The sequence below is a fragment of the Geotrypetes seraphini genome, chromosome 3 (genome assembly GCF_902459505.1).
Source record: "Geotrypetes seraphini chromosome 3, aGeoSer1.1, whole genome shotgun sequence".
Taxonomy (NCBI): Eukaryota; Metazoa; Chordata; class Amphibia; order Gymnophiona; family Dermophiidae; genus Geotrypetes; species Geotrypetes seraphini.
In genome coordinates this window covers 199,910,798-199,935,166 of record NC_047086.1, presented here as the reverse complement: position 1 = coordinate 199,935,166, position 24,369 = coordinate 199,910,798, and the positions used below count along the sequence as shown (strand labels likewise).

The 24,369-nt window shown below is 43.9% G+C and overlaps 1 protein-coding gene across 2 annotated transcripts in view; it reads right to left on the bottom strand.

Annotated features, from left to right (window-relative positions):
• Positions 1–13,162, bottom strand: part of ASIC1 (acid sensing ion channel subunit 1) — a 524,111-nt gene extending 510,949 nt beyond the window's left edge. Inside the window, exons 1-2 of one of the 2 annotated variants that reach the window (XM_033938552.1) lie at positions 12,604–13,162; positions 11,555–11,933 (exon numbers count right to left, since the gene is read on the bottom strand). In XM_033938552.1, the coding sequence (XP_033794443.1) occupies positions 11,555–11,916 (362 nt within the window). In that variant the 5' untranslated portion in view covers positions 11,917–11,933; positions 12,604–13,162. Of the gene's footprint in view, positions 1–11,554; positions 11,934–12,241; positions 12,557–12,603 lie in introns of those variants that run through there. The other variant, XM_033938554.1, reaches the window with a different exon arrangement.
• Positions 13,163–24,369: the final 11,207 nt, after the last annotated feature.

Below are 24,369 nucleotides of genomic sequence, written 5' to 3'. Positions count from 1 at the left end.
AGATGATTGAGTGGAAAACCTGGGAGAAGCAAGTTGCAGTAATCTAAATGAGAGATGATGAGAGTGTGGATAAGGGTTGTGGTAGTGTGCTCAGAAAGGAGAGGTCGGGTTGTGGTAATATTATAGAGAAAGAAGATACAGGCTTTAGCGATTTGTTGGATCTGATCCCAGGGTTGCGAGCTGAGAGGACAGAAAGAAGGAGAGTGTTTTCCACAGAAATAGAGAACAGGGGGGAGGGGGGAGATGAGTTTAGGTGGAAAGATAAGGAGCTCAGTCTTAGCCACATTCAGTTTTAGGTGGTGGTATGACATCCAGGATGTTATGTTGGACAGGTAGGGTGAGACGGGCCTTTAGAGATGTCTGGTATGGAGAGGAAGATCTGGAAGTTTTATCAGCACAGAGATGATATTGAAAGCCATAGGAGATCAGTGCATCAAGGGAGTGTGTAAATATGGAGAAAAGGAAAGGGCCCAAGACATAGCCTTAAGGTATACTGACTGACAGTGGGATAGCAGTATGCGAGGATCCATCATTGCATACGCTGAAAGTGCGATGGGAGAGGTAGGAAGATAAACAGGAGAGAATAGAATCCTGGAATTCCAGTGAGGATAGCATATTGGTGAGTAAGTAGTGATCAATGGTATCCAAGGCAGCAAATAAATCAAGAAGGATGAGGATAGAGTAGAGGCCATTGGATCTGGCCAGGAACAGGTCATTAGAATTTAGCAAGGGTAGTTTCCATGGAAAGGAGTGGGTGAAAACCTGACTGAAGTAGGTCAAGAATAGGGGAGATGAAAGGAAGTACAGGCAATGGCAGTGAACAGAATGTTCAAGTGTCTTGGATAAGAAGGGGAAGAGAGAAATGAGACAATAGTTGGAGGGATCTAGTGAGGTATTTTTGAGGAGAGGCGTGACTACGACATGTTTAAAGACATCAGGAATAGTTGCAGTGGAGAGTGATAGGCTAAGGATGTGACTGGAGGGATGATAGTGAGAGTAGGAAGGTGGGAATCTGATCAGAGGAGCAAGTAGTGGGTTTGGAGGAGGAGAGAAGATGTGTAGTTTCCTCTTCAGTGATTTCAGAAAAGGAGGAAAAGGTAGCAGAGGTTAAAGGGAGGTTGGCAGAGTGGACAGCTGGAAGGGGGAAGGGTGGGAGGTGACCTTGTTGAGAACTCAAGGTGAATCTTGTCGTAGAAGAACTCTGCCATCATATGGGGGGGGAAGTGAAAGGGGGATTGGAGGTGGGGGTACTTTTGAGTAGAGTGTGCCAAGGAGACAGTGAGAATTAGAGCTAAGAAAGTTAGTTAAAAGGGTATTTGGCGAGCGAGAGAGCAGACTGAAAGGATGTCAGCAGGAATTTGAAGTGTATGAAGTCAGCATGTGTGCGGGACTTAAGCCAAAGACGTTCAGAAGATCGGGCACAGAAGAGCAGGTAACGGATATTGGGGGAAGGCCATGACTGGGGTTTGGTGCACCTTACAGGACATGAAATGGGAAGAGCACGAGTATCTAGAGCAGGGGAGATAAAGGTGTTATATGACAAGACAGCTTCACTGATCTACTTGCATGACATAATAGCTGAAGGAAGGAATGAGACAGCAGTGGACAGGGTGTCAGGGTCAATAGCATGAAGGTTCCTAAATGTACTGTATAGGAAGCGATTGGTTGGATCTGGGGGGAAGGATGATAACAAATGATGGTCAGAGAGGGGAAGAGCTGAGGTGCAGAATTTGGTGGCAGATCAGTTGGAGAAGTCAAGGTCAAGGCAGTGGCCATTCTGGTGCATAGAAATGGTGCAGCACAGTTGGAAATTGTATGAGAATGTCAGAGCGAGAAACCTGAAAGTATAAGCATTTAAAGCTAAAGCACAGGAACATGGAAATTGTCAGCCAACGAGGACAAATTGGTCTATCAGGTCTTCCCATTTGTACCAGTCTTCTGCACTGTCACAGGTCTTGCTCAATATATGGCCTTCTGCCTCAACTGCATTAAAGTACAGCTTCCAAATCTTTGATCATTCTCCGACTATTTAAAGCAGAGGTTCTCAGGACACCCCTAACCTGTCACATTTCAAAGATCTCCACAGGGAATATGCAAGACATACTGTATACACTTGAATATAAACCAAAATATTTTGTCCCCCAAAAATGGGGGTCTTGGTTTATATGCAAGCCTCTCATCTCTCCATGCCACCCAATAACCGGCATTTTTCTTCAACTTCACCCTATTCTCCTGCACTAGACCTCATCGCCAATGCCTTCAACCCCTTCATAACAACTGACATTTGTTTGCGAATCCCACTCCCCCCCTGACTTCAATGTCACAGTAGCCAACATTTCCCACTTCCAACCTCCTCAGCAACCATTTCTTTCCAACCCCCCCCCCCACTCCAATGCCATAGCAACCAACATCCCCCATTCCCCAATCATCCAATAATCAGCTCTTTGCTTACCGGCATTTGCTGGGGTCACTCGACGCTGACACCAGCACGGCAGCCAACATTTCCTGCCTGCAACTCCCTCGCAGCAATATTTCTTTGCAAAACTTCCCGACTCTGACACCACTGCAACCAATATTTCCCCCCACCTCCCCCGATCATCCTAAAATCAGTTCTTCACTTACCAGCATTTGCTTCCTCAGCACACGCTGAAAACGTTATGCGTTGACTGGATCGAAGCGGGGCCTTGAGCATCTGCGCATGCTCTTAGGTCTGCCAGCTTCTGCCCTCTCCAAGGCTCTCAGAAAGGGCAAGAGCTGGCAAGCCTTTGAGCATGCATAGATGCTCAAGGCCCCGCTCCAAACCAGTCAGCACATAACTTTTTCAGCATGTGCCGGGGAAACAAATGCCGGTAAGTGAAGAGCTTATCGGATGATTGGGAGAGGGAGGAAATGTTGATTACTGTGGCGGTGGCATCAGAGTTGGGAGGTTTTAGAAAGAAATGTTGCTTGCTGCAAGGGGGTTGGAGGTGGGGAATGTTGGTCGCTGTGCTGGTGTCAGTGTCAGAGGACCCCAGCCATAGCTTGCCCTGGATCGGTAACATGCAATATTGCTACTCCTTGGATTTTGGCCAGGTACTAGTTATCTGGATTGACTATCATGAGAACGGGCTTTTGGGCTTGATGGACCACTGGTCTGACCCAGTAAGGCTATTCTTATATTCTTAAATGCTGATAAGCGAAGATCTGATTATTGGATGATTGGGGAGAATGTTGGTTACTGTGGCGGTGGCATTAGAGTCGGGGAAGGGGGGGGGGGAGTTGGAAAGAAATATTGGTTGCTGTGAGGAGGTTGGAAATGTTGGCTGCTCTGATGGTGTCAGTGTCGGGGGGTCCCCAGGGGTTGGGGGGGAGGGAAGAGGAATGTTATTGGTTTAGGGGGAGGGGAGAACATAGAGATACATAAGAGTAGGGCCGAACAGAATATACCCCCCCCCCCAAATTTATACTTGAATTAACAGTTTCCCCCCCTTTTTGGGTGGGAAACATAACTCAGTTTATACTCAGATAGGTTTATATTTGAGTATATACGGTAGATCTGCATACAGTGGACACAGTATATGCAGATCCTTCTCATATCTGTTCACTGGGGATAGTCCAAATCAAAACTGGTTAAGCATACTGAGGATTGAGCTAAGATCTCCTGGTTTAAATTCAGTAGCTAGCTAGGTTAGTGCAGTAGTCTGAACTAGGAAAAGTGGGTTTAGTTCCCACTGTGATTCCTTGTGATCCTGGGGAGGTCACTTGGGCCCTTTTACAAGCTGTGGTGAGCATAGATATGTGCTTATCGCAGCAAAAAAAAAAAAAAAAGCTTACCACAGAACACACCTACATGTCTAAATAAATTACGGGACAAGTGCACTCAAAGAAGAAAATCTTTGTAATCATGCAAAACGAGCTCTTTTGATCCTCAGCTGAGATCTTGTGCTCCTCAGATCTGTCATGTTGGGGATGCTATGGGGACAGTGCTGAGTCCCTAGGGAAGAGGGAATCTTGTTGTTGCACAACAGTGACACCCTGTGGCCAGATTTAGGCCCATGCTAGAGGTCAAGCAGCAACCTTGGTGCATGGCCTCCTGCCAGCCTGATCCTTGCCCTGGTTCTGGCTGACCTGAATGTACAGAGGAGCAGGAAGAAACTGTCAGGTCAAAAGCCCCAGAACGCTGATCCATGCAGACTCGCTGTTGCTGTATTCTGGAAAACTTTTCTTTGGGATCTTAAGACTCATTCTACCAGGCTGCAGGCTGTATCCTGGGCTGAAGCAGGGGCCTTTGCCTCGGAAGACATTTGCAGGGCCACAAAATGATCCACCTTCCATTTTTAACCCAGCATTTCAAGTTTGATGTTTGGACAAGGTGGAACATGCCTTTAAAGGCACAATCTGTATGTCTGAAGTAGTCTAGCAGGATAAGGAAGGTGATATTTGTTCTCACCTGTTAATTTCTTTTCCTCGAGTCCTGCTAGACCTGTCCAGGACTCATCCTGGATGACTAAAGGATTCTGTAGATTTATGGGTCTGAGGTCTGCTCCTATCTGCATATATCAAAATAGATGGGGGCAGTAGTCAATAACCTAAGTTAATTTAGCATCAATTACTGTATCAAGATTTCTTTACCAGATTTAACACCAAAACCTTTGTGTCCAGCGTTTCATAGCCATTCAACTGCTGCATCAGGATTTACTTCAAATCGGCTCCTAAAATTCGTAATCAATGATTTTGTTTCTAATTTGAGGAGCCGATTTGGAGTAAATCCTGACGCAGCGGCTGAATAGTTACAAAACACTGGCAGTATATAGATGAAACAGTGCCAAAGAAGTGAAGTTTGAATCATGAGTAGAAGGATTTGTCTTTAGAATGTTATATTGACAGTAGAGAATGACACGGGGACAAATTTGTCCCTGTCCCTGCAGTAACTCAATTTCTCCATACTGTCCCCATGAGTTTTGTCACTAGAATTTTGCTGACAATGTTTTAGAACAAAGCTGAGAAATTTTAAGCGATACCTGAAGAATTAAGTTGAAAAGGATTTTCAAGAGAAACTGTTGTTAAAATTTCGCTGACATGTAGAAAAGAGCTGAGAATTTTTAGTGATATTTAATGTGTTAAGGTGAAAAATATTTTCAAAAGAAACCATTTGGTGTATTATATAATATTTGGACACAAATGTTTTGGTGTTAAATCGGATAAAAACATTTTTGATGCAATAATTGATGCTAAGTTAATGATAAAAAAACAACTGTTAGGAGGAAGATTTTTATGCTGAGATGTGGGGTATATTATGTATAAATGTAGAAGACCTCCTAGATTCTGAGACTTGTCCTCTCCTCCTTTGTAAATACCAGCAAAAAAAATTAAAGCCGTGGGCGTGAGTTTACAGATCATAGAAACATAGAAATAGATGGCAGATAAGGGCCACGGCCCATCCAGTCTGCCCACCCTAATGACCCTCCCTACCTTTGCCTTGTGAATAGAGCCCATGTGTCGATCCCATTTGGCCTTAAAATCAGGCACACTGCTGGCCTCAATCACCTCCAGTGGAAGACTATTTCAGCGATCAACCACCCTTTCAGTGAAAAAGAATTTCCTGGTGTCACCTCATAGTTTCCCGCCCCTGATTTTCCACAGATGCCCTCTTGTTGCCGCGGGTCCCTTGAAAAAGAAGATATCTTCCTCCGCCTCGATGCGGCCCGTGAGATACTTGAACGTCTCGATCATGTCCCCCCTCTCTCTGCGCTCCTCGAGCGAGTATAGCTGTAATTTGTCTAACCGTTCTTCGTACGGGAGATCCTTGAGTCCCGAGACCATCCGGGTGGCCATTCTCTGAACCGACTCCAGTCTCAGCACATCCTTGTCCTATCTGCATATACCCCCCTTTTACAAAACCACAAAAGAAGTTTTTAGTGCCAGTCCACTGCACCTCTCCAACACTCATAGGAACTCTATGACCGTCAGAGCAGCACAGAGCATTCAGCGTGACTGCCGGTATTAAAAACCTCTTCTGGATCAGGTTTAATTTATTTGGTTCTCTTGTTTGTTTGTTTTTTAACATTTGTTTTAGTCTCTGTTAACTGGATTTGGTATTAGCATTCTGGAATATTCCTCGCTGCACCACCTGTTAAACCAATGTCATCATCGGAATCTTCAGGTCTTGTCTTTATCTGCTGACACGGGGACATAACCCATAGGTCTGTACTGGTCCAACAATAAGGATAAGGAAGCACAAATTTATTGTGGATATCGAGTGTCTTCCAGGTCAAGTTGGGGAACCACTGCTTTAACATAATGCTTTATGGCACTGCTTTTCAAGCCCTTCCTAGACAGAGTACCCCCTGGCTAGTCTGGTTCTCAGCACATCCACAATGAATATGAATGAGATACATTTACATTCAGTTTCAACGGAAGCAGTGCATGCAACTGTATCTCATAGATATCCACTGTAAATATGCTGAACACCAGATGGACCAGTGCAGGAGAGGGCAACTTCAGTCCTCAAGGGCTGCAACCCAGTCAGGTTTTTAGGATTCTCCCGATGAATATGCATGACATCTATTTGCATAAAATGGAGGCAGTGCATGCAAACGGATCTCAAGCATATTCACTAGGGAAAACCTGACTGGGTTGCGGCCCTCAAGGACTGAGGTTGCCCAACCCCTGATCTAGGGGGTCCTCTAGGGATGGTTTGAGAAACACTGCTCTGTGACCTGCCCTAGAAAACTTCAGGGTGTTCTTGATACGATGTAGCTGAGCTCTTTCTTTAAACAAAAAGTTTTTAAAATAGAACCCCTCCCCAACAAAATAGGGTATTATGTGCCCACATTAAAAAGATGCACATCTTCAATCCTATAAAAAGGGAGGACTTTAAAAATCTTATTAAAATCCCAAAATGTAGACACGTGAAAGAGACAGGCAAACTAGTATTTTCTGGAATCTACTGCTATTTTAATGCCATCTTTTCGCCTTATGTGTGAACTTTTCATAGAAAGTAAATCTTGAAGCACAGATACCTGCACAAATAGAAGGTTCAAATAATGCCCACATAATACGGAGCAAAGGAGTATTTGGTAAAAGCAGCAGGCTGAGAGCTGGCGTGGTGCTCCTTGTGGCTATGGGCAAGTCTCCTTTGCCTGGATAGCCAGGGGTAGTGCTGGCAACCTCACCCCACATTCAACTTGCAATAGAAATTATATCACACATGTGGCAGCCCCACAAGCTACAGATTGGAAGGGCGTATATTCTCTTACCCCTCCTAACTCTCTTCACAGTAAATAGTACATTTATAGATCCTCAGAAGTACCACCTAGCAATCATACAAATTCATTGTGTCAGGCTTTATGTACTACTTGCTCACCGGATCTTTCATTTGCTATTAAATTTATAAACACTTTTTCCACCTTAGTATATAAATAGTTTAAATACTTAGCTTGGTACACAGGACACAAAGAGAGATTGCAAAACATTTTCATTCTGCTTCTTTTATGAAAACGTAATTAATTTTTGTGGCGATGTTAGGGTTTAAAACATTTGACACTCTCTCCTCCTTAACTATTTCCAACACTTCTAGATTTCTGGACTGGAGATTTTTCTGTTCATTTGGGCTTCCCACTCAATCAGGCATCTGGCATTGGGGCCTTTCATTTCCAACCGCCCAGGGATGTTGTACTTTATCATTTCCCAATTGACTTCAGTTCAGTCATTACAGGGGCCGTGCACCAGGGATCCTTCTGAAATCCTGCAACCAGGCATTTTCAATTTGCTCACAGAGATTAAGGGTTCTCAGTCTTTTTTCTCTGGTGACACACCTGACAAACTGTTCAGGTGTGTGACACACTGAACCCTACAGTTTGGGCTGGCAGAAAGAGACCTCGTCCAAAGAGAAGGAAGTATTCTCAAGCCACCTCCTCCTCAGCCAGCAATGGCAGTAATCATGGTGACAGGGATGAAGCAAAACCCCCATATTTCAGGGCCGAGCTGGCAGCAGTGATCGTGGTCACAGGGGAGGGAGCAGCAGCAGCAGCCTGCATTTCTAGGCCAAAGCGGACAAAGCAAGGGAGCACAAGGAGGTTCAGGATTCACAGAACTGCAACAGTTCAAGCACGGGTTGGCGTCAAACAGTTATCACTGAATGTGGAGAGAAAAAGAACTACTGTATCGAATACCTGATTTACAGCTCTGGATCCACCCAGCATGCTGGTGTGTGCGTGTGTTTAAGGCAAGCACAAGCTTGCTGTTTATGTTAAATTTATGGTGAGAATCCCCCAGCTCCTTGTAACACACCAGACACCCTGGTAGAGGCCCAATGCCATAGAGCAACGGCTGAGACTCCCTCCTTTCAGGGCCTGTGAGCTCTGCCACATCCATAACCCCACTGGGCCTAGGAAATGACAAATCTTCCCTGAGAATGGAATCTAGGTCCTACCAATGAAGCATCACAAATCTTAGCAAATCAGGGATAAGGTGGAGGCTGTGACGAAGTGAAGGTAGGAGGCGCCTGGAGCGGTGGTACCCCCCTGGCTCTTTCACCACCCCCATGCCACACTCGCACTCTCCATACCTCTTTAAATCTTCGCCAGCGCGAGCAGCTTCTCCGGCCCGTTCTCATGCTGGCATTGACTTTCCTTCTAATGTCACTTCCTGGCCCTGCGACCCAGAAGTGATTTTGGAGGGAGCCAGGCCAGTGTGAGCAGCAGGCTAGAGTAGTTGCTCGCACTGGTGAAGATTTTAAAGAGGTACCGAGAGCAGGGAAGGGACGCCGTGAGCATGCATGGGGGGGGGACGGACAAAGAGGTGCCGGCGAACCCACTAAGATAGCGACCAGAGTGGTCTGCTCCCCTACTCCCGCCCCCTTTACTGTCCCACTGGGTGGAGGCTCCTCTGTCAATGCTCCTGCAGATGGCATGTGGATACACAAAGTGTAAGGAACCTTGGAGTGTATCTCACGTGGCACATACTTTTGCAGGGCGCCCTGAATATCTTACCTGAACAGTTTCAAGTTTATTTGTGGCTTGACATACCGACTATCACATGTATCTGAACAGTTTACAATATTAAAAATTAGAAAGGTCTAATATAGTTTTTGATTTAGCTGCGATAAAATAAAAAGAGGGTAAACCCAATACTATAAGACTGATTGGAAATGAGAGGTTTTGGGGGATAGGGAAGTTTTAATTACAATGATAAATAAAACTAAAAATGAGGGTAGTGGGAAGGGAAATAACAAGAGGGAAACAGGGATATCGCTTCTTAAAAGCTTCCCCCCCCCCCTACACACACTTATTGGTAGGCATCTTTAAAGAGAAATGTTTTGAGATTTGTTTTAAATTTATTTAGGGAATTTTTATTGCGAAGATAAGATGGCATTGCATTCCACAGCGCGGAAGCAACTACTGAGAATATGGAATTTCTAGTATAGTATAGTTCCTTAATTGAAGGTACTGTCAATAGGTTTCGATTCGTAGATATAAGGGCCCTAGAAAGGGTAAGTGGAATGAGATATTTATCTAGGAAGCCAGGTGCAAAGTTAAGAGGTGTGTGGGTATGGGTAGCTTAAAAAATGATAGCCCCTAGCTCCAGAAAAGGCCTTGCCACACACCCAGACAGACACACCTACCTAATCCAAGATATGAGACCCAGGACCTAAGTGTAGCCACGAACCTGAGAAGTGAAAAGTATTTCTGCCACCTCCATAATCTTACTCAACCCTTCTATGCGCCAGAAGCTATGATGGGATGAGCATTTTTTTTTTTTTTTAAAGCCAATCTGAGTCAGAGCAAGATCCATCGAGTCCAGCATGCTGTCTCCAGTCCAAGTCTCAAGAACCCGACAAATTCCAGAGTAGATTTCTCATAGCTCACTTCCAAGCATACAGAGCAAGGGCTCTCCTATCTGACCGACACCTCCAGGTACTTTTCCAAACCTCTTTCAAATCCTTCTATGTTAGTCACCTGGACCACATCTTCTAGCTCGGTACAATATGTTGGTCGGCCACCAGAAAGCAATTGGTCGGACTGATGGCAACACTCTCTGCCTCTTGCTCATGTAGTGTGGCCACCACTATGCAGTAGCCTTTTCCAATGACAAGAAAGCGCCTCACCCACTATAATACTGGAACCATAAAAATGTAGGCGTGCTTTACATTGAATAAGTGCTGTTGCTTTATATAATGTAAATGAGCACCCAGAAGTAGAGAATGGCAAGGGGATAGAGCCCATGGGGACAGGGATAAACTTTGTCCCCATGTCAATCTCTAAAAAGTTGAGGCTAGTATCAATATGTAAAAACTTAACACATCTTAGACAACTGGCAACTGAATTCAATTATCAAAAACTGCAGAAGCTGCTTTTGGATTTCAATGAACTACTGTTAAATGACATCATTTGAGTCTTGTCTGCCATCTACAATGTCCTTCCATCATGTGCCTAGCTGCTCAAGCGTCTTACTGTTATTGCAACAGATTCATCCATCGTTGCTGACATCAAAGAGCATTTCCAGCAATTAAAAGACACTTATTTTCCTATTTATTCACTAAGTCAGTTTAGATTCTCTTCTACACCCACGTCTGAAAGACAATCCAATTACATTCCCAGATGATGTAAAAACAAGCAACTGAATCTTTGGGAAGGTTGTACCAAAACCAGATAGAAATGGAAGGCTCTATTTGTGATGTATAGAATATTGTCCATTTTTATACTGGAATAAAAAAGATTTAAATATAAAATCATAAGTGCTTGAGGCTTGTGCAAATGAAGACAGAGTCTGCAGGGATGGGCGGGGACAGAGATGGAGACTGTGGGGACGAGGCAGGGACGGGGATAAAATTTGTCCCAGTGTCATTCTCTAGGAGCACTCTTACACATTGAGAGGTATCATGTACAGCACAGTTCACTCTTGCTTTCTATGTTCTTAGCAGCTCTTAGCAAGTTATACAACATAACTTTTAAAAAATGGCTGCGTTTCTCCCAGTAAGCCAATGCATCACCAACTAAATGTCAAAATAAAAAGCGGCCTTGCTGATACCCCAAGCGAGCTAGCATAAAACCCACAGATCCTCGCACAAACTAGATAGGCCAAGTGGCTCATATCCACCACCATTTTCCACATTTTTTGTGCTATAATTTGGGTTCAGAACTACAGTGTGGACCACGGAAAAGTAGCCCGCCTCTAATACCGGTGCCAGAAAGAATAATGATCGATTAAAGAAACGCAAGAGGCCTTCGCCAACAAGTACCCAGGAACAAAACCACCCGCTAAATAAAAACAATCCACTTGCTCATTCAGTTTGTCATACTATCGCCGGAGGCAGGCTACTTTTCCGTGGCCCACCCTGTACAATGGCAATAAAGTTATGTGCCACCAAACAAGTAAATGTACGATTGTATGTGTGAAGTGTATGCACTTGGATATATACTGGTATTCTAATATATAATAAGAGTATTAGCACATGTCTGCTGTTCCTGCATGTGCTTGGTATAGGTGCACTCTGCCTTCAGTATGTTCAAATGCCTGAATGGTCCCTGCCTACATCCCCTGTGTCCTTTAAGATCCTGCCCAAGGTCCTCACCTGTTGTTGAGGAGTGCAAGGAGCTCCCCAGCATGATACAGGTCGTTTTTGGTCACTCGACTGAAACGGAATTCATTCAAGTTGCAGAAGGTGATGGCCGGGAAGGTCATTATGGACACTGAGAGCTCATCCAGCTTGGTCACATGCGGGTACTGGAAGTAATACTGGATTCTTTCATTGCAGACAAAAAGAAGGAGACCCAATGAGCCCATGAAACAAGTAACCCACACAATCCTCTTGAAGGAAAACCGCTCATAGGAGAAGATATGGGACAGGCCATGCAATGTAGAGCCACTGGCAAAAGCCTCAAGGCTAACAGGTTCCCCTCCAGGCATCTGCTCTTCCTCCACTTTCAGATCCATGGCAGCAGCTGGCCTTCCTAAATAAGAAAATATATACAGTATTATAATCAAAATAAAAACTGGAACAAATCCACTGCTCTCTCTGACCACACATCCCTGTTCTTTTGATTCAAGTTCAATCCGGAAGGGACCCAAACTGGCCTCTTTTTCTGGTTAGCCCACAATATTAATGAGTTACATTTATAGGCTCAGAGAGAAGGGGGAGGGGGGGCCTAAGAGTCAGGTCAGTTGACATATTTTGCTTATCCAGATCTGTCTTGGAGGCTGTCTGCAGGGCAGGCTTTAGGAAACAGAGACCCCTACAGGCCCTCGTCCCAATTCCCACCTGCTTTCTCCAGTGACTGGAGACACGGCGCGAGGAGAAACGCTTATCAGTAGCTGGGATGAAAATTAAAAGTGAAACAAGAGGAAAAGATACAGCGGTGCGGGAAGCAGAGGATTATCGGCTCCCTGCTCCTCTTCGCTGTGTAATTGGGGGGGGGGGGGAATCAACCGTTTAAGCACATCGCTCCTAATTTTCTCCAGCCCCTGGGAAACTGACCACGGTTTCTCGGGCTAAATCCTTCCCTCTACCTCCCCCCCCCCTTGCGCGCGCGCGCAACCCTTCCCCACACTCGCGTGCTCCCGTGTGCGCATACAGTCGCGCTCGCTCGCACACGCTTTGGGCATGGAGCGATCTCCCCTTACCTGCAGCCAGGCCGGCGAGCGAGGCGCCCGAGGCGCGAAGGGAGACGGCTCAGTTGAAGCTGTGCGGGGAGAAGGGAGAGCAGCAGAGCCGCATCTCCGGGGTGGGGGGGAGCAGCAGCCCGGGCCTGGAGGGAGAGCGCCGGCCGGCACTAGTGCTCACTGCAGTCTCTAGTCCTTTCCGCCACCAGCTCTCGCCGCTGCTCTGTGCATGTGGCTAACATGGTGTGTGCGTGTGTGTCGCTCTCTCCCCTCCCCCCAGCTGTCTTGGATCAATGCTCCAGCCTTACTTCTCACTCCGGCGACTCCACCACCCCTTACATTCGATTTCGCCCGACTCATGCCTCCTCCCCCCCCCCCTCCTTACTAAGAGAAATAAATAAATAAAGTCACGAAGGCGATATCTCCGTTGGCAAATGATGCTCGCCTTGGATGAGCCCTGTAGGTGACAGCGCTGGTTAGGAAGGGGCTCTTGAACCCAAAGATTCAGGGCAACCGGGCTGGAGGGAGGGAGGGGGGCAGGGGGGGCAGCCAGTTAGGCGAGCACATCTGCCTCCGTATCTACATAACAAAGTAGATGACGGCAGATAAAGACCCGAAGGGTCCATCTAGTCTGCCCAACTTGATTCAATCTAAAAATTTGTTTGTTTGGTCCCCCCCCCCTTCTTTTTTAGCTATTTCTGGGCAAGTATCCAAAGCTCTGCCCGGTACTGTTCTCTCACTTCACAGATGTGGGATCTCGGTAGGAGATCTGAGACTTCAGAATAGCAGCTTGAACCCCCCTCCCCCCCCCCTTTGCTATTCCCTCACGCGTGGAGTCCGTGGAAGCATCTCGGGGGGGGGGGGAGGGGGATCAATGGGGCTGATCACTGCGGTATTAAGCAAATGACAGCCCCTCATTGTGTCCAGGGAGAGGCTGCATTCTCCTTAGCTCAGCTTTACAAAGCAAATTGTTCTAAGGTGGTAACATTAACTTGCACCAGCTGTTTTAAGTTATTGTGAACAAAAACAAAGTGGAATTGTCCCAATCAGAATGGTGAGCACTAAAAAAAAGTGTCTTTCAACTCATCTGATGAATGCAAATGACTCAACCAGTCTTTGCATATATACACAAGATTTTGAACTAATAAAGGCATTTGCATTCATCAGATGAGTTGAAGGACACTTTTTTTTTAGTGCTCACCATTCTGATTGGGACAATTCCACTTTGTTTTTGTTCTTTTGAGTTTGTGGTTTTGTTTCCCCTGTTTTACTTGTTAAGTTATTGTGAACACACATGACAGTCATATACCTAGTAAGTCTATATTTATGTAGTCTTTGTTCAATATGAATTAACCGTTTCCAGGGTTTGGATTCTGTGTCTCTTTCGTGCCTCTACTCCTCGTCTCTGTTTTCTTTTATCTCCTTCCTCTATCACAAATACTCCAAATGACCTGCAGCTTCCGGGAGATTTCTCAGCAGCACACTTCTCTTCCCCCCCCCTCCCCCCATCTCTCCCTTTATTTGGTTTCTCATTTTCTTTAAACTTAGCACAGGGGTTCTTAACCATTGGTGCCCACACCTCCAACAGCAGGGCACAATTAACCCTTTGGTGGGCCCTAGGCAAACAACGCTTCCTACCCCCCCCCCCAAATATTTTTCAACCAGAGGAAAATTGGCAAGGAAAAACTGCAGATAAGAAGTGCTGTTCCCCCAACTCCTGCCAACTGGGGAAGACTGCATAAGGGGCAGGATAAATAGGCAGAATTCTGCAGGCAGCAGTGGTTCCTTCCCTGAATTCCTCTTTGGCCAACAGCTGAATTGCCAAAGCAAACATTTTCCTTGAGAGTCATTTAAATTGGTAAATCCAACCTACCCAAACTTTTGGGTCCTAGGCACATGCTTACTTTGCATATGCTTTAATCCCGCTCTGCCAAAGGGTGCATGAAGAAGTCAAATGGGATGCAGAGAAGGGTCTTTAAATCTAATATATATCATTTGTAATTTTTGTTCCACGCCATTATGTACAATTTATGTAGCACTGTAGCTTAATCTTGCGGTCTTTGGTACTGTGCTACTGTACTTTTAGTGACATGTTAGCAGTGAGCTCAGTTAGTGGCAAGATAATATGTAGCTGTCAGCAGTCACTAGTGACCATGTGGTTTAGGAAGGGGGTGCAAAGGTTTCATGTATCAGTTAAAGGGGTGCAGGAACCCCCCAAAAAGTTTTAAAACCCTTGTTCTTTAGCTTATCCTCTCCTATTTCTCTACCTACTCATCTGGTCCGTACAGAACAGTTAGTCTGTGGAGTCTGGGGTCTTGTTATGTAGTCACAGCTATGATTCTAGAGGTATACTGATTGATACAGGTGGAAGAACTGGGGGTTACATCTTAGATTCCTAGGGAGGTATAGAGAAGGATTTTGTGTCTCAGAAAGACAAGTAGTTGGGATGGGGATGGCTGAAGACAGGGCTGGCCCCACCATTAAGCAAGACTAGGCAGTGACTAGGGCTGCAGTTTTGGGAAGGGGAGCCATTGCTTTTACCTGGTTCTAGATCAAGTTCAGGTTTCTTTTATCTACCACATAAGAATCTAAGGTTCACTTTTATCAAGCTACTATTAATTTTTTTCTATAGCGCTATCAAGTTTCAAGTTTATTTTTGACTTATTGAATCGCTTAATTTAATTTGCTAAGCGATTTACAGATAAAAAATAGATACATCAGATTAATTATAAAAGGATACATAAATTTGACACATTATCATACAAAATAATAAATGAAGTCATACAAACTAACAGATACATGGGGAAAGAAAGGGTAGAACTACAATCGTATATATAAAAGAAAACATAAATGGTAAAAAACAACAGGTAGGGGAGATAACGGGGAAATAAAAAGAAAAAAAAGGAAAAATTTGATAATAATCCTTAGTTAAGCTTATAAATTAAACGCATCTTTAAAAAGGAAACTCTTTAAGCTGCTTTTAAACTGTTTCAGATCATTTTCTACTCTAAGATACTGGGGCAAATTGTTCCATGTTCCACAGGTGTTGTATAGTGTCACAAAGAAGAAGACAGTCCCTAAGGCGTCATCAGTTGAATTTCTCCAGCGTCTGTGCTGGAGCAAGATCCTGATTTGGAGTTCTCAGTCCTGGTTGAGGCCGGCAAACAATATATGATGAAATGTCAGAAACTGTGATGAAGTGGAGCCGGTTTCAGTCTTAAGCTCCTGATAACGCCTTTAGGGTGAAACAGGACAGTGTGGAGCTAAAATGTTCTCAAAGATCGAGTTTGATTGAATGAAAGTGGAGGCAAATCCAGTAGACAACGGCGTGCAGAAGATAATTGAGAACTGATACCGAAAGGAAGATTAGGCACTGAATACAGTGTTTTATTGAAAGGATGAACTTTTCATGAATTTTAACTTTTTCTATGTGTTGGATAGATTGGGGGGGTGGGGGTGGGGGGGCTTCACTGTTTGGGAGAATAATTGTGTGTATGTTTAGTATGAAACAATGTTATAAATATGTTTTAAAGGTTTTGATGGTGCTATATTATAATAAATGATGAATTATTTATAAGCATAAGAAGCATAGCTCATATTTGGGTATTTTGTTTATGTATTAAGTAGAGCTGTTAAAAAGGCTGTTAAGTCCCAGTGGGTTAATTAATATTGGATGCATATTCATTGGGGAAATCCTGAAAACCCAACCGGATTGTGGCCCTCAAGGAGGGACTTTGACACCCCTGTCCTAGGTGAAGGGATTTGGGATTTCTCTCTCTCCTTGTGTAAATCCGCTGGACATCTCAAAGAAACTCTGAGCAAGATACAACAATCAAATAACCACAAGTCGTCATAATTACATGATTCTAAGTATCCCTAATATAGCACAATAAAGCCAATAGAAACACAGCAAACTACCCTTCAACCCACTCAGCCTCAAAAGATTGCATACTGCTTTGATGCAATGAGGGATTACTAGTCCATCCAACATGTGCCCCATATTTAGAGGCAAAAGGGCAACTCTGCAGAGGTTATTATCCAAGCAACCTGGCAAATAAATTCTAGTGAAGCACTAGCAACAGCAAAGTGTGCTGCCCTTACTGGGATGAAATGGAAAAGCTGCACTCTGCACCCGGTGCTATAGTGGAAGGGGTTCATAGACAACGACGCGAAAGACAAAAGCGCGCGCCGACAATTGAGCACAGCGCGTGCCGCCACGCCGCTCTAAATTACAGTTTTTAGGGGCTCCGACAGGGGGTTTTGTTGGGGAACCCCCCCAGTTTACTTAATAGACATCGCGCCGGCGTTATGGGGGGCTTGGGGGGTTGTAACCCTCCACATTTTACTGTAAACTGAACTTTTTCCCTAAAAACAGGGAAAAAGTGAAGTTTTCAGTAAAATGTGGGGGGTTACAACCCAAAATACAAAAATGATACAAAATACCACTTTGGTTTTGGAAGTGGTATTTTGGAAGTGGTATTTTGTATCATTTTTGTATTTTGTGTTTTGAACCACTTCGGGTGAATATATCTTGGGGGTTACAACCCCCCACAACGCCCCCACAATGTGGCGCAATGTCTATTAAGTAAAGGGGGGGGGGTTCCCCCCACGCCCCTCCGTTGGAGCACTAAAAACAGTAATTTAGAGCGGCGCGCACTACGCTCAATTGTCTGGGTGCGCCTTTGTCCCGGCGCGCTTTTGACCTGACACCGTGGAAGGTACATTTTGACTGGGATTCAGGACCCCAGACTTCACAACACTGCCTTTAATCATCGTGTGGGAATGCACTCACAGGGAACTGTATGTATTCAATTTCTCTACCGTTTTCCCAGGGGAGCTCAGAACGGTTTACATGAATTTATTCAGGTACTCAAGCGGTTTTCCCTCTCTGTCCTGGTGGGCTCACAATCTATCTAATGTACCTGGGGCAATGGGGGGATTAAGTGACTTGCCCAGGGTCACAAGGAGCAGCGTAGATTTGAACCCACAACCTCAGGGTGCTGAGGTCCGTAGCTTTAACCACTGCGCCACACTCTCTCCCATGGACCTCGCGGATCCCTACTGCAGGGTCTAAAAAAGCGGCCATGGCCTGGGGTCCGCAGGGATCCTTGTCTTAACTCTGCGGGCCTCATGGATCCCACATCACTGAAATTTAGGCACAGACCCAGAGAAATGTTTCTATGCCTAAATTTCATAGTGTGCAGCTCAAAAGGGGGTGTGGCCATGGGAAGGGCTTGGGCAGATCAGGACGTTCCCGGAAATGATAGAATAGGGCAGATGTGCACCTAACTCCTAATTAAGTTCCGTTTTACTCAAATGAACACCAAGAATTGATTGCTAAGACCTAATTAACTAAGAAGATTATTTGGGATGCTCACCTCCATTCCAGCGGAAAGTGTCCAGGGACGTACAAATGAGATTGGGAAAACAAGACAAACCCTGGCACAAAATATATTGTATTTTTCTTAAATCCTGAGAAAGTCACCAACAGGGGTAAAACCATCTATGTTGAGTGGCTGTCTCTGAATTTGGGAAGGATATTTGTGGCCTAATATTTAGAGCTTCTGCCTCAGCACCCTGAGGTCACTTCACACTCCATTGCCCCAGGTACTAGAGAATGATACAGGGACACATTTTTCCCTGTCCCTGCAGGAATTCAATTTCCCCGTCCCGTCCCCACGAGGTATGTCGCTGTCCCTGTCCCTGCCCCATTCCCGTAAGCTCTGCCTTAACTGCAAAAGCCTCGAACACATATGATTTTAAAGTGTTTGAGGCTGGTGCAGATGAGGACTGAGCTTGTAGGAATGGGGGCAGGGGCAGGAAAAGAATTTGACGGGATGGGGAAAAAATTGCCCCCTTGTCATTCTCTACCAGGTACCACTGCCAAGCCACAGTAGAGTGTTTTAGTGCGGGCCAGCAAGGTAAATGCTCCGACGCTCATTCAATTCCTATGAGTGTCAGAGCATTTACCTCACAGGCCCACGCCAAAACTCTCCACCGTGGTTTGATAAAAGGGGGCCTTGGATTGTTGTATGCCACAGGGACAGATAGGGAAAATACTCAAGAGTACTTGACTACTATTCAATGAATTGTAAACCACTTTGGGTGAATCTCTTCATGAAAAGGCGGTTAATAAATCTACTACCACTTATCATTTCTCTAACGCTGCTAGACATACACAGCATTGTACATTAAAACATTCAAGAGACGGTCCCTGCTCAATAGAGCTTACAATCTAATCAAACAGACAAACAGGACAAGTAGGAGTTCCAGGAGTTTCTCAGGCATGGGTGCTTTATAAGTAAGTGGGGGTTAGGAGTTAAAAGCAACTTTGAAAAAGTGGGCTTTTAGTCTGGATTTCAATTCTATCCGGCAACCCTCACAGGTTGATTTAAAGAACTTATCTGCTATACTTGAAGAATCTATCTCCGAGTCAACGTTGAGAGCAACACTATTGATCTCTTTTGTTTTTCAACAGGACATGGATTCTTTTATGAAACTATATTTTAAATTTTCAAAAAATCTGTTCTATGGCAAAAGAATATGGGTGTACCCAGATGTGACAAAAATTACTCAAGAAAGAAGGAAACAGTTCCTTTCTTTAAGACAAGACGTAATTTCCTTCTGGCTTACCCCTGTAAATGTTTTATAAAGTACACCCAAATTAAGTGTTTTTTTCACTAGATCAGTTACAATCTTTCTTGGAACTGAAAAAGATAGCTTGATGAAGTATATACAGGTGCAATAGTTAATGGTAGCAAATTTTTGAATTAGTGTGAAGTCTTACTTATTATTTAATGCAAAATTGATTTATTCTCTCATATTATACAGGCTGTACTCCCCTTTAATTACATTACATTACATTAGGGATTTCTATTCCGCCCTTACCTTGCGGTTCAAGGCGGCTTACAAAAGATTTATAAACTGGGTTACAACTGGTCGCATGTAAATTTTTTTTATTTATTTTAACAATATTCTACTGTATTTCTGTAACAAGAAGTGAATTCTCTTGTAAAATTTGCTGAAAATATAAATAAAGAATTTTTTAAAAAAATTTCAATTCTATCAGGGACAGCGCTTGACGTACTGACTTAGGCAGTCTGTTCCAGGTGTATGGTGTAGCAAGAGAAAAGGAACATAGGGCTGGATTCTCCAATATCACTGGTAAAATCTGTGGCCATAAATGTAACGATTTCAAAAAGACGAGTCATTCTCGACGAACCGTGCATGCAAATGAGGTTCACGGAGGGTCACCAAATTTACATGATATGAGTCACTGGTGATAGCAATCATTGACAGCATGAAAGAGGAAGATACAGCGGTGGTGATACATGTGGGAACTAACAACGTGAGCAACAGGAATTACAGCAGGGAAGTACTGAAGGAACAGTTCCGGATGCTAGGAAGAAAGCTGAAGACCAGAACACTGAGGGTAGCATTCTCGGAGATTCTGCTGGTACCCAGAGCTGATGAGAAGAGGCAGATGGAGCTGCAAGCATAAGAACAAGAACATAAGTAATGTCTCTGCTGGGTCAGACCAGAGGTCCATCATGCGGGGACCCATCAGGTCCAGGACCTGTATACACAGAATAGTCCACGAAAAGAGATGTAAATGTGCGCATGTGCTGGGAAAAAGCTAGGCTGTAGGCATGTATCATGGCACACGTCACACGTCACATACGGCTGTTGTGTCAATCATAGGCATTCCAGTGCTATTGGATGGAGGGGAAGGGAGGTGAATTAGCTTTCAACAAGTTCACATAAGACACACCTTTAGTATATGTGCCTGAAATGCGTGCTTTTGAGATTTTTTTCCCCCCAAAACTTCGAGTATTATACAAGTATACAACTTTAATTTATGTGAATGGTGGGTTTTAAAAATTTTTTAGCAGGAGCCACAGACAGAAATACACAGCTGAGATGCGCTTTTCCCAGTACCAGCACCGCTGGACCAGCTGGTAATTTTTGGTTGTCAAAAGCTGGCGCTGTGCCCAGAGTGCTCGTTTAAATATTAATAAGTCCATTTTACAACCATTTTAATATTTATTACCTTGTAATTCATTTGCATGGCAGAGTTGCAGGCTGCTAGGAAGCTCAGAAAAGACCACAGTGAGCCGTTCTGATAATTGCTTGGTAAAATACTGCCACTCTAAATCGTCTGGAGCCAGTTTGGCGACCATTATTAAAGGCACGGCAAGTTTTGAGAATTTGGCCCATAGTCTGGAGCTGGCAGTTGAGGTGAAGGGTACATATAAGAGAAATCTAAAATAAATAATAAACCATTTAAATTCTATTAGCATACATTCAAAAACAAACTGAGAAGAGAATTCAGGAGTTTGCTTGGACTCTACAGTATATATGATTGAAACTCTGGGAAGGTGTATTACTATTCAAAGTTCAGTAAACTGCTATAGGTGAAATCTTTTCATGAAAAGGCAGTTAATAAATGTAAAATAATAAATAAATAATAACATACATGCAAAAACAAGCTTAAGAAGTGCATTCAGGAGTTTGCTTGGTCTCTCTGATTGAAACTCTGGAAAGGTGTCTATACATCAGTCCCACTGTATCCATGAATGTTATTATTTGACAAATGTTATTTTATTTAATGGATGAATAATTGGAATCCAGAATTTATTTGGTTTTGATTTGTGTTGGTATCTCTGGCCCTTTTTTCCCCCCCATTTCTGTAAAACTTCAGTAGGAAAAGGACAGCAATTACCATAAGGAACACATTTTCTACATTGCTTCATTGCAAAGAATGCCTAAGAAGGTTCCCCTCCCCCTCCCCTCCATTCTATGTACAAAGGAAGACTTCAGTAGGTTATATACTCTCTGTGTTCTAGCCACTATAAGAACAAGGCAAGTGACAGACCAGGACACTGACAAATGACTAGGAGGGTGGATGAGTGAAAAGCAAACAACTCCTGACTACAATTCACACCCAGCCCAAGCGCAGGCGGCAGAGTAACTTTGCAGTTCACCTTGAGTGGTTCTGATCGATATGCCTTTCATCTGGACGTGTGATCTGAGGCTTCCTTGCTCAAAGTACTGTATTGTGTGGGGCTGAAGGGGAGGGACGCTGCCCCCTTGTGGCTCAAATATATTTTTGCTAAGAAACTTTTCCAAGGCCCTTACCCTAGACATTGTGATACATTTTTGCCCTTCCTCAACCTATTCTCCTCACTACTACATCTTTCGGTTCCCTGCTGAAGTAGCTGCCACAAATTTAGGGGAGTCCCTTCTTTCTCCCTGTTTCCCTTCCCCAGGTGCACTAATGTAGAAATTATCAGCCTTCAAAAGAAGGCTGGACAAATATTTGGAGGATAAATGGCTTCTTGGTATACCATTTATTCATATTTCATAAAGATTTACATGCGCACTTTTGATTTTGGAAGAATGTCTGAAGCAGATGAAAAGTAGAATTGTGTAATAGAAAAACCCACAGAGCAGCCTATGGGGCAGTTCTATGGGTGGCACCTCCTTGTAGATTCTATGATGTGGCACAGTGAGACCCTATTCTGTTACCGTACCTGGGCAACCAGATTCCATATTAGAATACCAGCATAACCTGGTATCGGCACATCCTACATTTAGGTGCCCACAATTACACCAGCCTTGTAACTACAGGTGCCCAAATGCAGCAAGGGCAAATATAACTTACTATATTCTGTAAGTAGCCCATGTAAGTGGCAGCTCTATCCATGCCCCTCCTTTGCTCCAACCAGTGGCATAGGGAGGGAAGCTTGCATCCAGATTCCAAATTGGAAGGTGCACTTTTGTGTGTGTGTAGGGAGAGGGGGTGGTAGGCGCACAGCACAGCAATGCCGGGTACCCAGCATTGCTGTGCTGTGTGCCTTCCCCCCCCCCAACGCACCTTCCAATTTGCTATTTTCAAAACCTATTTGATAGATGGATATCTATGCTGTTTTTCTGCAGTTCATCTAAATCTCAACGGGGGTGAGGGGGGTGTTAGAGGCATTGTATTGGTAAGTTCAAATTCAAGTTCAATTTATTTGATATACAGCTAATAAAACCAAGGTAAATCTAAGTGGTTTACAATAAAATATAATAATAAAAATGAAAATGGTAGGATACAAAATTTGATAAAACACAGACAGACGATCAACTAAGTTGTAGAAACATAAGGAGAAAAAGGGAAAGGTAGGTTACAATAAAAGCAAAGGCAAGCTTATGACCTGGACATTTTTCTGCCATAATTGAACATTTTGCCATAACTGAACATTGGCACAATTTGGATGTCTGGGGCTAGATCTGTTTTAACAACAAATACGTGCCAAAAAAGGTGTCTATACTGACCAGATAACCACTGGAGATTTGTGTAAACATGACTCCTCTCACAAACCCTAGTGGCCACTGACCCTTTCCCGCCTCCCAAAGATGTGCATGAAACAATACATACCTGTCTGTGTGACAACTTCAGATGTTACAGGCAGTCCTCTTAGAGCAGCATGAAGATTCCTGGTGTAGTCTGGTGGGAGTTGTAGTGAACCATAGAGATGGGGACTTAGGTCCATACTCCATTCTATAAAGCAAACAAAAAACCTCAAAAACTCCACCAGATTCTCTAATATTGCCAGTAAATTCTGACGGGTCACTGTAGTGGCTGTAAATCTAGTGATTCAAAAAAGACAAGTCATTCTCGAAGACCCACACATACAAATGACGTTCGCAGAGGTTCACGGAGGTCTGCCAAATTTACATGAGATTAGTTGCTAGCGATTGGCACATGCGCAGAATAGTCCAGGGAAAGAGGCAGGGGTGGATAAGAGGGGCCGAGAACTATCAGCGACGCTACATCATTGTGTCAATCATAGGCACGCCAGCGCTATCAGATGGAGGGGAAGGGAGGGGAGGTGCAATCGCTGACTTTCAACAAGCGCATATAAGACATGCCTTCAATACACACCTCTAATACAAGTCCCATCACTATATTGCTATTAGAATGAAGGTTAGCGGATTAGAATGAAGGTTAGCGTGTAAGCATGTCACATTTTTCCAAAATTCACACTGATGTTCCCAGTTCAAGTCCCACTAAAACTAAAATATTATAAATATCCTTTAAAACATGGTATAATGTGTTTTTATTATCCTTTTAATGATGATATACTTTGGGTTTATTATGTTAAAGCTTACAATCCTGAAATAATGATAACAAATCAGTAATAAACACATTTTTATATATAACTAACATCGTAGGGACGTCTATCTGGCGTCTATATCAGAAAAAGTGTGATTTTTGAGAACGTGTATCGGCCGTCTACTTGACGCCTAAGTAACGCTCATTGCAACTTATACCACGCGGACGTTTAAACCATGCCTAAAACTAGGCAGAGTTTACAGAATTGTTGCCTTATAGTCCTTGGAGTAGGTGAATAAACTAAAGACTTCAACAAAACAGATGCACAGAGAATCCAATCAGATTCCTAAAAGAGGAAAGAAAATAAAGAAGCTCATAATTGAAAAAAATAAAAATTAATTGGGAGATAGACACCTATCTTCTTAGGCGCGATTCTACAAAAGATAGGCACGCATTGCATGGCGTCTATTAACACCTAACACCAAAGTAGGCATGTTTAGGGATGGAGAACGGCGTAGGCGCAATTCTCTAAAGGACTTAGGCATCTATAATGTAGGCCTTTAAAACCCTGGCCTATATTACAGGCGCCTAGGTTAACCTGAACAGACAAATTAAGTGACCAGGAGCTGTTTCTTGCTGAATAAATTGCTTTGAATATTGAATTTTAAGAATTAAATTCTGCATAT